At 39.2% G+C, this 13,787-nt stretch overlaps 1 protein-coding gene across 8 annotated transcripts in view; it reads right to left on the bottom strand.

Moving 5' to 3' along the window:
• The window catches only part of SPIDR (scaffold protein involved in DNA repair), a 393,663-nt gene that overhangs the window by 231,576 nt on the left and 148,300 nt on the right, over positions 1-13,787 (bottom strand). For all 8 annotated transcript variants that reach the window (XR_016388576.1, XR_016388575.1, XR_016388574.1 and 5 more), the window contains exon 8: positions 7,668-7,881. Coding sequence is in view for 4 of the 8 variants with exons in the window: in XM_022556901.3 (XP_022412609.1) it covers positions 7,668-7,881 (214 nt within the window). In the remaining 4 variants the exon portion in view is untranslated. The remainder of the gene's footprint in view (positions 1-7,667; positions 7,882-13,787) is intronic.

Consider the following 13,787-nt stretch of genomic DNA (forward strand, 5'->3'; position numbering starts at 1 on the left):
TGTTTTATGTTTTGGTTTTTGGCTGCAAGGCATGTGGGATCGTAGCTCTCCGACCAGGGATCAAACTTGCACCCCCTGCATTGGAAGGTAAAGTCTTAACCACTGGACCACCAGGGAAGTCCTCAAGTTGCTGTTTAGTATCCTTTCGTTTCAGCCTGAAGGACTCCCTTTAGTATTTCTCCTAAGGTAGGTCTACTGGTAATAAATGCCGTTCAGCTATTGATATCTGGAAATGTCTTAATTTCTCTTTCATTCTTGAAGGGTAGTTTTACCAGAGAGATAATTCTTGGTTGACAGGTTTGGTTTTGTTTTTTTTTTTTCCTTTCTGGTTTTAAATATGTCATCAACTGCTTTCTGACCCCACAGGGTTTTTTTTGTTTGTTTTAAACATGTCCCAATTTATTTTATAAGGCCCTAATAATTTTGAAACCAATAGGGACATTACAAGAAAGGACAGTGTAGGCCAATTTCTCTCATGCATACGATGCAAAAATTCTAAACTAGATATTAGGAGATTAATTCCAACAATACATAAAAATGATATACATTACCTATAAGTGGGCATTATTCCAGGAATTCTCAAAGATGATATACAAAAACACAGTATGCATAGGCTCAGCATTAGTAGTCATCAACAAAATGCCATTTAAAATGAGACTTTTTACTTACTTTTTTATTGAAGTCTAGTTGACTTACAATGCTGTGTTAATTTCTGCTGTACAACAAAGTGACTCAGTTATACGCATATATACATTCTTTTTTATATTCTTTTCCATTATGGTTTATCACAGGATATTGAATACAGTTCCCTGTGCTAAAAAGTATGACCCTGTTTATCCATTCTGTATGTAACAGTTTGCACCTACTAACCCCAAACTCCCAGTCCACCCCTCCCCCACCCCGCCTCCCCCTTGGTAACCACAAGTCTGTTCTCTATGTCTGTGAGTTTGCTTGTTTTGTAAATAGGTTCATTTGTGCTGTATTCTAGATTCCACATGTAAGTGATATCATATGGTATGTCTTTCTGACTTAACCTTACTTAGTATGATAATCTCTAGTCGCATCCATGACCCCACAGTTTTCAATGAGATATCAGCTCTTAATATTATTGAGGATCCCTTGTACATGACAAGTTTCTTTCATATTTCTGCTTTCAAAAGTTTTTGTCTTTAGATTTTGACAATTTCACTACAATATGTCTTGGTGTCGATCTCTTTGATTTTATTGTGTCTGGAGATCACTTACCTCCCTGGATATGTATGTCTTTCATCAGATCTGGGCCGGCGGGGGGGTTCACCCATTATTTCTTCAAATACTTTTTCTGATGTTTCCTCTCTTCTTCTAGTACTCCTATAATGCACGTTTCTCTATTTGATAAGACATATCCCACAGGTCTCTCAGGGTCTTTTCATTTTTCTTTCTGTTCCTTAGACTATGTAAGTTCAATTGTCTTATCTTCAAGTTCACTTATCTTTTGTTTCACTTGTTTAAATCTGTTGTAGAACCTCTCTAGTGAGTTTTAAAATTTAAGTTATTGTATTTGGGTTGGCCAAAAAGTTCCTTTGGTTTTTAAGTAAAAATAAAAGATACATTTTTTCATTTTCACCAAGAACTTTATTTAACAATGTATTCACCGTTTTGTTCCACTACCTTCTGCCGTTTTTTAGGCAACTTCAAATTCCATCCTCCCAAAACTTTTTATCTTTTTGAGCAAAGAACTGTTCCAGGCGCCTTTTACAGTCTTGCAGGGAATCGAAACTTCTTCCATTAAGAGAATTTTGTGAAGACTAAAATAAATGGAAATCCGAAGGTGCAATGTCTGGGGGATACAGTGGATGAATCAGAACTTCCCAGCCAAGCTGTAACAGTTTTTGCCTGGTCATCAAAGAAACATGAGGTTTTGCGTTATCCTGATGGAAGATTATGCATTTTCTGTTGACTAATTCCAGACACTTTTTGTCGAGTGCTGCTTTCAATTGGTCTCACTGGGAGCAGTACTCGTTGGAATTAATTGTTTGGTTTTCCGGAAGGAGCTCATAATAGAGGACTCCCTTCCAATCCCACTATATATGCAAAACCACCTTCTTTGGATGAAGACCAGGCTTTGGCGTGGCTGGTGGTGGTTCATTTCACTTGGCCCACTATCTCTTCCGTTCCACATTACTGTACAGTATCCACTTTTCTTTGCCTGTCACTATTTGTTTTAAAGATGGAACGTTTTCCTTACGTTTCAGTAGAGAATCGCATGTGGAAATACGGTCAAGAATGTTTTATTTCGTTTAACTTATGTGGAACCCAAACATCAAAGTGACTAACATAACCAAGCTGGTACAAATGATTTTCAACACTTGATTTGGATATTTTGAGTATGTTGGCTGTCTCCCGCGTGGTATAACTTTGATTGTTCTCAACTGATGTCTTGATTTGATCACTGTCAACTTCAACTGGTCTACTCAACCACGGAGCATCATCCAGAGAGAAATCTCCAACACAAAACTTCGCAAACCACCTTTGACATGTTCAATCAGTCATAGCACCTTCTCCATACACTGCACAAACCTTTTTTTGCGTTTTTACCTTTCTTGAAATGATAAAGCATTATATGCCAAAAATGTTGCTTTTTTTCTCCATCATCAATATTAAAATGGCTACACAAAAACTCACCCATTTTGGTAAGGTTTTTTTTAAATGCACCGATATGACAGCTATCACCATACAGTCTAACAAAATTGTTTCGAATGAAGTTAAAAGACAAGCGCTACTAGAGCCATCTTATGGAAAAAACTGAACAAACTTTTTGGCCAACCCAATACTCTTCAGCTCCAGAATTTCTCTTTGCTTTTTATAATTTTTCTATCTTTACTTATATTTTCATTTTGCTCACATATTACTTTCCTGATTTCCTTTAGTTTTTAATATATAGTAAACCTTTAACTCACTGGAAATATTTAAGACAGTTGATTTCACATACCCGACTAATAATTCAAATGTCTGGGCTTCCTCAGCGATGTCAATTTTTTTTCCTGTGAATGCACCAATTCTTCCCTGTTTCTTTGTATATTTTGTAATTTTTGTTGAAAATTGGACATTTCAGTATTATTTTGGCGTAACTCGGGGAATTTAATTCTTCCATTCCACAGGGGCTGCTGAAGCTTAACTTACTGAGAGCTGGATTCATCCATTTATGAATTTTCCATACTATTTTGTAAGTTGTGTGCTCCTTGTCTTGTGTAGCAAAGTGGTATTTTTGTTTCATTGTCTCTGTCATCAGCTAGACCTGACAAAGATTCACTTAAATGTTTGGTTCCAAACAGCAGGGAGGTAGACATGTACTGTCTCTTTAACTCTCCTGGAAACCACTTCAGCCTGTGAAGGGGCTGGAAAAATGTCCACTAGCCTCTGTGCCAGTGCCTCAGTGATCAAAGCTTCATTCAGCAATCAGTACAAACCCTGATATACTGCCCACCCTGGCTCTAGCATTCTGCACCAGGATTGTGGAGATGGGTGATGTGGGACAGTAGCTGCTACCAGCAGCTGAAATTCCCCATTTTTTTTTAACATCTTTATTGGAGTATAATTGCTTTACAATGGTGTTAGTTTCTGCTTTATAACAAAGTGAATCAGCTATATGTATACATATGTCCCCATATCCCCTCCCTCTTGCGTCTCCCTCCCTCCCACCCTCCCTATCCCACCCCCTTTAGGTGGTCACAAAGCACCGAGCTGATCTCCCTGTGCTATGCGGCTGCTTCCCACTAGCTATCTATTTTACATTTGGTAGTGTGTATATGTCCATGCCACTCTCTCACTTCGTCCCAGCTTACCCTTCCCCCTCCCTGTATTCTTTACCAAAATCTTCCCTCGACCACAAATGTTCAACTCTATAGAATTCTGAAGTCATACTTCACATGGTTCCTGCCCGTGCAGCAGCTGTTTAGGTGGAGGTGTGGGTTCCTGGAACTCCCTGCTCTATGTTCTGAGACACCACTCTCCTTAGTTGCCCTCCTGATCCACTTTCTTAGACTAGGAAGACAGTGGTCACTTGTTTGTATGCTCCCCTCTTCTTCTGCTTCCCTCTACTATGAATCATAATGCACATTTTCATATTAGATACTCTGAGCACTCCTGTAATACAGTAACTAGTACACATTTAACCAGCCTTTCCCGAAGTTATTTAAGCACAAGGCCTTCTGGTCATATTCCTATGAAGACCCTATGGAAAAGTGCCCCATGGAGCAAGAGCTGACACCTGCTTCTCCTTCTTTCTCATGTAAGCATGAGTGACAGATTTCCTTCTCTTCTTCCCTCTAGTTTTTCAGATTATCCAGATTACTGTCATGGTGCTCATTTTTTCATTTTCACACTGCAGTAGTTTTCTATTTATTTCCTCTGAAGACACTCTGTAATTTTGGTGGGAAAAGACTGGCTGTCATAACAGGAAGATAATCTCACCCTATAAACAAACCTTCCACCTTCATCATTGCTTTACTCCTAGCAATTTCTTCATCTCACAGAATCCCAGGTGGCAAAGATGGAGCAGGAACAAAAGCAGCTGTGAACAAGCCTGAGGGCTCTACCTCGGCAGTTACCACACATGGCTTACACTGAAAACCAGACCAGCTGACAGTTTCTCTTTGGGCATCACAGTCTCTCTTGTGTTTACTCACGGCTTTAGGTATTGCTGGTGTCAAGAAGGTACTGCTGACTGTGCCATCAAAATCTGCCCCAAGTCTCCCCATTTTACTACATGGTGCCCTAACTCACTTGTTTCCTCAAGCCAGAAACTCAGAGGAATCTTGTTTCTTGTCTCTCCTTCACAAACCACATCAAATCCATCAGCACATCCTGTTGCTGCCAACTCTGAGATACGTACTGAATCTACTGTTTACCATCCTAGTCCAAGTTATCATCTTCCCGCACACTTGAGCTACTCCCAAAGTCTCCTGGATGCCTTTACTCTGGCCTCCTTCTAAGTTAGCCTGCACAAATTTCAAACTGTGAGTAAGATCACATCCTTCCTTTCCTAGACAGCAGGGAGGATTCAACACACCAGCTCTTTAACATTGTACACATTCTCCATCCTCACTTGCTGCCACTCCTGCTGCAGAATTCCCCTTCATCCATATGAGCTATGTATATTCCTGCATACACCATGCCACTCTGGCCTCTTGTTCTTTGCTAATTCAGCCTCCTCTATTGCAAATGCCCTCACAGCCCCTTCTTTGGTTCTTTCCAACTTAGCCTTCGTAACTTAGATAGATAATCAGCAACTCCAGGAAGCTACCTCAATCTGCTCTCTCCCCAGTACACGTACACACACACACACACACACACACACTCTCTCTCTCTCTCTCTCTCTCTCTCTCTCTCTCCCCCCTACCGACCTATCAGTCATGCTTACCTCTTCACTGCTCTCACATCCTTTGTACAGACCTCTATTATTGTACTTCCTAGAGTCTTTATCACATGTTTATTTTACCTTTCTCTTCCACCATAAAGTGAGTCCCTTAAGGGCAGAGATGATTTGTCATTCATTTTGAATACTGTTTACCCATTATTTAGCACAAGGCTTATTATACAGTAAGTAAACATCAAAAAATGCTTCTTAGCGAATGTACAAATCAATGAAATACATTGATACATCCTCTCATTCAAACAGGGAACATAACAAGACTGGCAACATCTTGATGATTATCTAATACTCAACATTAATCATATAGTTATTGAATGTCTACCACAGGCCAAGCATTATTCTAGTCACTAGGAATACAGTAGTGAAAAAGTTTTGATTTGGAAGTTCTAGCCAATGCAATAAGACATGAAACAGGTAAAGAAGCAAAAGCATTAGGAAGGAAAAAACAAAATTGTTATCATAAGTAACATAATTGTATAAATAGAAAAGTTTTACTATACAAAACAGACATATGAATTGATAAGAATATCCCCCGGGCCCCAGTGAATATATGAGTAAAGGTTAAGAAAAACAATTTGCAAAAGAGAAGCTGTCATCAGTAAATAAATATAAGAGAAAGTATTCAGTTTGAGTATTCAGCAGCAGGTACTCTACTATGAGGTTTACAGTTTACTTAACTGTATCAAGAAATCACAGCAGTAACAGCAACAACAAAATGTATACCCTTTTGGGATTGACCCATATACACTACTGATGCTATGTATAAAATCGACAACTAATGAGAATATACTATATAGCACAGGGAACTCTACTTACTGCACTGTGGTGACCTAAATGGGAAGGAAATCCAAAAAAGAGGGGATATATGTATATGTATAGCTGATTCATTTTGCTGTGCAGTAGAAACTAACACAACATTGTAAAGCAACTATACTCCAATAAAAATTAATTAAAAGCAAAAAAAAAAGGTATATCCTTTAATCCACTAAAACAGTTCCTAAAATCTACTGAGAAATAACCCGAAATATGTAAATACATATATATGAATATCTATTAAAGAGTTATTTATGTTAGCAAAACAATGGATATATACTATATGCTGAGAATATGGAAAGAGTAAAGAAATTATAATGTGCAGTCATGAAAATGTTGACGGTGGTATTGACGTGACTGCTGAGAAACTGTCAGCAGTGGAAACAGCTATAAGCTTTACAAGTTATTATGGTAACAATATATTGAGAAGCACAAAACCCACATTCAAAGGTGTCTACTGCATCAGAAGTCAGGATCATGGTCACCCGGAGCAGGAGGAAGAGGAAGGAAAGGGGAGAGTGTTGCAGTCTCAGGTATGGACTGCATTCTACTTCTTGGACTGGACAGGAATGTATTCACTTTGTGATTACTTGATGAAACGTATACTTATAATCTGTGTACGATTCTATATTGTAATATTATATTGTTCAATTTAAAAATGTATCAGAAATTTAAATAAAATAAAGTAATGCAAGTTACCCTCTGATATCCTCAGCCTGTCTGTGGAAGAATTTAATTAGAGACTGATGATCACGCACTATGGACACAATGAAAAGATCCCTCGTCTGGGGAAGAAGTTTAACTTAAAGATCTTTAAGTTGAATTCAAACCTAAGAATTTAACAGATGAATGAAACTTAAAAACTGTCAATAAAATTAACAGCCCTTAAAACAAGTCTGCTCAAACCTTCCCTCTTCTTTTGGTGGTAAAAATTAATACCCTATGCAGAAGAAAACAAACATGGTATCCTCAAAAATAATTTCTGATCCACTAATGACCACTTATGCCCCTGAAGATCAAACCCTATTATGTCTTAATTCGTGATTTTTATCCCCCTAAAGTAATTAGCAAAGAAGTATTAAATTAATGTGTATTATCCTATTGTCACATAATCACTCTCACGAAAATTATATTTCTAAGAAAGATAAAAACAAAAACAGCCAGATTTCATAACAACACACCACTTAAGCAGGAATCTTGATGTGCTTGTTTCTCCCTCACCACCTCACCACCCCCGCCAAATTATCAAAAATTTGCTCCCAGAAATACAAACGAGCCATCAGAGACAGTTCAGAGCTTCTGTTACATAAAATCTATGTCGAATCCTGGCTCCATCCCCTGGCATTACTGTATAATAAAGTGACAAAAATGTTCCTGATAAAAAGGTCTTTTGAGACAAACTCACAGTTGAGGACTGTGGGGATCAGTTCTCTGCACTCACCAGGGAGGGTAGATACGGATGATGTCTTGTGGAAGTCCCCGGAGGCAGCGTGCAGTCTCCTTGGCGAAGAGAACCCTCAGGCCAGTCCCAGGGGCCCCACCCTGAGAAGAGCTGTCAGCCTGCAGCCCCGATAACTGCTCACACATTGCAACTTGGATGGTGCATTCCTCATGAAGCTCTAGAATTTTCACAGTTAATATACCAGATTTTATACCTAGAAGGTGAAGAAAAGAACAAAAGCAAAAATGAAGTCTAAAAGACATATGGTCCAAGTGTGAATAAAATTATCATGAAAAAGAGAATCACTTTCAGATAGCCTTCTTCACCTGGAGAAAATGGTCTATATATTGATACTTTGAAAAGTAAAATACAGACTCTAACATGCTCATGGTAACATCTTTTTTTTTAAATCAATATATCCTGCATGTTGCATTTAATATGTACATTTTAAGCAACATAAGAAACAGTTTTCTATCATAAAGAAACAGTCTTGCACATACGGAAAACTCAGATCCATCACTTCACAAAGCATGTTTTCACTCCAAAACTTGAACCCTTTCAAAAATCACAACAAAAGGAGTATGACCGGGTCCTCTCCACCTCATTACCTGCTCTGATTGTCTACTTTGAAATGACACAGTATGACTGGCCGGCTGCAAGTATTCTAACGATCGTGGACGTTCAAAGTTGAGGATTTCTGTGGACTGATGGGAGTTAGGGCTCTAAATTTAAATGGGTGGAATTCAATCTGGATTCAATCACTGGGTCTCTTATTAATTAAGTTGGCCAAGTTACACAGCATTTAAACACCTCATTTTTCTCATGTGTAAAATGGGGATCATGCCACCTGCCTCGATTAACATTTTTAAGAATTAAATAAGATAGATAAAGTTGAGAGTGTGCATAGCCTATAACCTGGAAATCCCAGCTATGTACCCAGGAACTCTGTCACATGCACCAGGAGATCTAGACAAGGCTGCACATCTCAGTGTTGTTTGTAAGAGGAGGAAACCCAGCATGAGTCCATAGCCAATGGGTAAACTGTGGTGGGTTCATGGAAGAGACACTCTACAGAAGCTTATGTGAATGGACCTGATCTGTACATATCAGCTTGGAGAGATCTCAAATAAAAGAGGGGTAAACAGATATGTACAGCCTAACACCCATAATGTTATTTTTCTTGAACACAAAGACTAATAAAACATTGTTACAGGTACATATGTCATACAGGTACATAAATATGGACTAGCAGGACACACAGAAAACTCGTTGTAGCTGTTGAATCATGCGAGAAAGAGGAGTGTGACTCAGGAAGGGAACCCAGGGGATTTCAAACTTATCTGCCGTATTGTTTGTTATAAAAGATTAATATGTGTTATTAATTCTAGGTAGTAAATACACTTTTTTTTATTACTGTCTGCTTTTTAGTTAAAAAAATAAATGAATTAAATGAGATAAAACCGAAGTGTCTGGCACAGTGCCTTGCTAATAACAGACACCAATATGACTTTCATTACCACTTTAGCTAACTGGTTAACAGTGAGTATAAAAATTAACATTTAAACAGTACCAGCGCCTTAGTTATATAGTTTAATTTCGTTTCCATTTCTTTCTCCCTTTCACTTTTCTCTAGTCATTTTCCCCTGGACCCCAAGTTTTCCATGCCCTGCTCTCTCTGAGTGCCTTCAGCAAGCGTTCATGTATGAAGCAAGGTCATGGCATCTCCCCAGAGCACTATCTGGAACTATGATTTCTAAGTATGTGTCTATCGTGAGACTGTTTCTCAAGGTAAGAAGGAAACAGAAGGGGGAAGGATGTGACCAAGCACATCCTAAGCTGTGCTGGCTCAGCTGGGCTGGTCACTATGGAGAGTAAAACACACTGGAAAGAACGGTGCTGCCTAGGAAGTGAAGACTCAGCCTGCTCTGCCGCGACAGGTATCTTTTTAATAAAAAGCAGCTCACCTCAGCTGGTGAACAGGAAAAGAAGTCAGGATATGTGGGGGTCACTGCGGTGAGCACACCGTTTTTCCTGGGCAGGGCAGCAATGCAGTGGGTAGAGTTCAGCTCACTGGCAGCAAAGGGAAAAGCCCTAGTGGTAGGGACTGCACTAGCCACAGGCAAATTTCTGGACATACTTTAGGAGTTTTTAAAACTTTTACCTGTGCTCAGGGGTTACCCCCAACACTATCCTCGGCCACCAGCAGCGGCCGCTGTCCAGAGCCCCATGGCCCGTGCTCTCCAGCACCCACTGTCCTGCTGGAGTTCAAGCGGCCAGTGGTGCCCGGGCAGCACCGTTCTCCCTTCGGGTAACCAATTACTGGCACGTGCGGCTGATTAAAAAGCGATATAGGTTTTCAGCGGTCTGCCCCCAACCCTACAGTCCACATAGACCCTGACAGATTTTACAAAAGGCAAGACACTACAGAAACACATAAATAGTATTACAGCAGAAATACCTATATATCTATGATGAGTCACACTGCTACTGACTGCAGTTTCTTTGAAGATTTTTATGAGAACTCCTGACAATATCTAATAACTATGAACCCTGATTTGACCATCACCACAGCATGCTTGGTGACTAAACAGGTTTGGGAGTGCTATCTTGGATGCACACAGGGCTGCGAACAGCACTTCCCCACCAAGCACCGTGAAGTCCCTCCCACAGGATGTGCTCCCACACAGGCCTGAGGAGAAGCCAGTGGTCTGCCTTCCCTGCACAAAGTAAGCAGCGTAATGTCCTCTTCCTCTGAGGGAGAAGGAGCCTGGGACAACCCAAGACAAGTTATGCATTCGATGCAAGCTTTCAATCTGAGCACAAGAGATGCTGGTTTTACAAACGAAGAAGACTGTTCTGCAGTTAGATGGAGGAAACATAAAAGGCCATTCTGTGACAGTGGGGCAAGTTTTCCATAAATGCTGTGAGACTCAGCCAAAGTTTCATGTTGTCAAGGAAGTGTCTCCGGAATCTCAGCCAGAGGCAACTATTCCTTCCCTCTGAAATCCTCAAATACCTTATCTACACTTACAAGTATCCTCCTTTTTAAATGGAGATAGTATCAGCTATAGTCAAGAACACTGCAAACATTGAGAGAGAGAGAACAGAAAGCCTACAGTGCAGGGCCTGGTCTGTCACCCATACAATAATGGCCGCCACTGTCATCAGTCACTGTCACAATGTCAACTTTTCAAGGCATTTTCAAATCTATTACGGTACTTGACCCACAACAGCCCTATGCAATAGGTAAGGAAGATATTAATCTCCCTTTTTGACAACTAAGAAAACTGAACAAGTTAGTTGCTCATATGACTTTCTTAAGGTTAGAGAGGATTACTGGCAGATTTTATGCTCAAAACTGAGTATTCTCACAAGTCCTATACTTGCAGTGTCTCGAGGGTAAATGGCAGTTAAAGACAGGAAACTGAGGATGCTTTTTTTCTCTATTTTATTATGCTCAAACGTCGGACTTGTTTAAATGTTTAAAAAAAAAGAAAAAGAAAAAGCACACCAGGTTGAGAAATGGACTCAAGTGAGGCTTCTCACTGGTTGGGCACAGTCAGGATTTCAACACTGAAAAGGAAGAGTATAATTTGACAGAAACCAAACGCTGAGGAAGAAGTGCCCCGAAGACCAAATGGAAAGCACAGATATCAACACAGCACGAAAGTGGTTAAGACACAGGAACAGACGATTCACAGAGGAAATACACCACAGGATCTAGTAATTTCTATCCATACATATGCCGAGCAGATGAAACACTCTGTAGTTAAAATGGCAAATAGTTAACTTAAAGGCTAACATTTGATGAATGAATGCATGAATGAGTGAGTGATTTATTTTATCAGCAAACTACTCTAAAAAAAAAGTCTTTGATTTTAAATGAGCAAGAGGCCACAAAAGAATCGAGCAAGTAATATAAGAACAAAATATATTTTTGATTCCTGGCTTAAATGACTTATTTGAAATACACAGGTGGCTAGGGTCCATTTATATGCATGTTAATTCCAATCCTCCTCAGTGGGTTATGCTGATGAATTAATATATATTGTGAGGAAAACATTCATGAATACTTATACAAAAAATACTATACAAGAAATTAACAAAAACTATAAAAGAAAGTACCAGGTGAAGCAAGTTAGTACGGGGGGAGAAATACTGAAATCATCCTCCTATAGAGACAGAAACATCTGTAATTTTTTATCATGAAATACTTTTCATAATATAATTGTTGCACTAACTTTAAGCTGTTCCACTTCATTATCCACAAGATGACTGCAGAGTAATTTGGGATCCTCCCTGTATGATTACTCTCTTTATCTTCATAGATATTCTAACAGGCTAATCCATAAAGCGTCTTGATTTAAAATATATGTCCTACTATTCTCTGAAACTGGTACTTTTTCTCTTCTTCAGGCCAAATCATCAACAGGTGCCCACCATTACTTTTTTCCTCAGTCCTCACCCATCATGTACACACACACATACACACACACAGACTGGGGTAGGAGGGCAAGACAGCACAGCAAGGGTCAGGGATGGAGATCAGGGGAGTTTAAAGTACACCTGCTTCCTGTGCAGACAGAGGAGCAGGTTTCTCTCTCTCTCTCTCTCTCTCTCTCTCTCTTTGTGTGTGTGTGTGTGTGTGTGTGTGTGTGTGTGTTAGGGGCAAGGGACAGGGGTAACAGTGGTGTCATGATATCAGTGTTGGATCTATTAAGGCTGAGATACCTCTTAGTTATTACAGCCTGGCCCTAACTGACCTCCGCAGTCTGGTACCTGACTACTCTGCCCTAACACAAGGCCCTCCAGAGTGGCCCTCTGGTACGTGTAAATTTAACGACAGCCACCTCTGTTCTTGAATCCTTCAGGCGCCAACCACTGAGTAATCCAGACAACCGTCCACTGTTTAGAGACACCTTTGTTACCAGTTACTTCTCACTGCTCTACCCTCAAATTCCACAACTCTACTCAAGTATCTTTAAATTGTTTCTATACCCATACTTTAAGAAAGCATTTCACCACCATCTCCCAGGTGAATTCTCTAACCACAGTTCTGCTTTTCCATTCAGCAGGGTTGATCATTGTCCTTTATGTCATCACTGTACCACTGTACCAAGATTTTAACACATGAAATGAATAATTTAGTCTATTAAATCATGAACTCTGTGCTGTACTTGGATAAATACCAATAAAATATATAAGAGCTGAATGAACTCGAATAATACAAACTGATGTAAAGAATTTTGGGGACTATTTTTCTGTTCTTGATTTCACTGCCAACCAAGATGGTTTTGACCTACCTCCCTCACCTCGACTGGTTTTGATATTTACCCAAAGGATGCAAATTAAACTATAATTCAAGTGATGCTCCAAAAAGAAAAATAAACAATACAGTCCAAAATCAAATCCAAATGATGGTTTTTCTATTCACTGTATTGTACCACTGCTTTTTTTTTCATTACTATGCACTGAAAGTTGAATTGTACTTATTTGTACACAATTATACTATCTTTTCTTTTGAAAGGTTACAACTATGCTTAGTTTTACCAATGATCCCAAACACCCAGCAATATTATGTGCCTGTGAGTATTCAGTTAGTGACTCTCTAATTAACTGCACTATTATATTATTATTAATGCTTGGTACATCAAAATTTTAGTTTCTGAGTAAATGCTGTAAGCTGCCAGGAGATTCATTTCACAGATAATTTCACAATAAAATTCATAAAGCTCTAAGCAGGAGGTCTAGATTATAATACCTAAAAACTAAATTCTGAAGAAATTTACATCTTTACCCTGTAAAAGCACTTTTTTGTTTAAAATTTATGCTCCCCCATAAAATTTTAAGTCATCTGGCAATGATGAACAGACACATTTCTTAACCACAACTGCTTACTGAACTGTAAACAATTGTGCTTTCACTTCTTGATTCTACATTTTTTTTTTTGGCCTTTTCACCCAGTTTAAAATATTCTCTGCCAAAAGCCACAATAATTCTAAGCATGAAACAGAAATCCGAAACCCAACTCTTAAAAAAAAAAAAGACTAGATAATACTAACCAGGAGGCTGTAATGTTCATCAGAGTCCCTAGCAATGAGAACAAACAGAATTTAGCAG

Source organism: Delphinapterus leucas, chromosome 17 (assembly GCF_059928025.1).
Source record: "Delphinapterus leucas isolate spDelLeu-1000000601 "Yukka" chromosome 17, BTC_Dleu_Yukka2, whole genome shotgun sequence".
In the NCBI taxonomy this organism is placed as follows: Eukaryota; Metazoa; Chordata; class Mammalia; order Artiodactyla; family Monodontidae; genus Delphinapterus; species Delphinapterus leucas.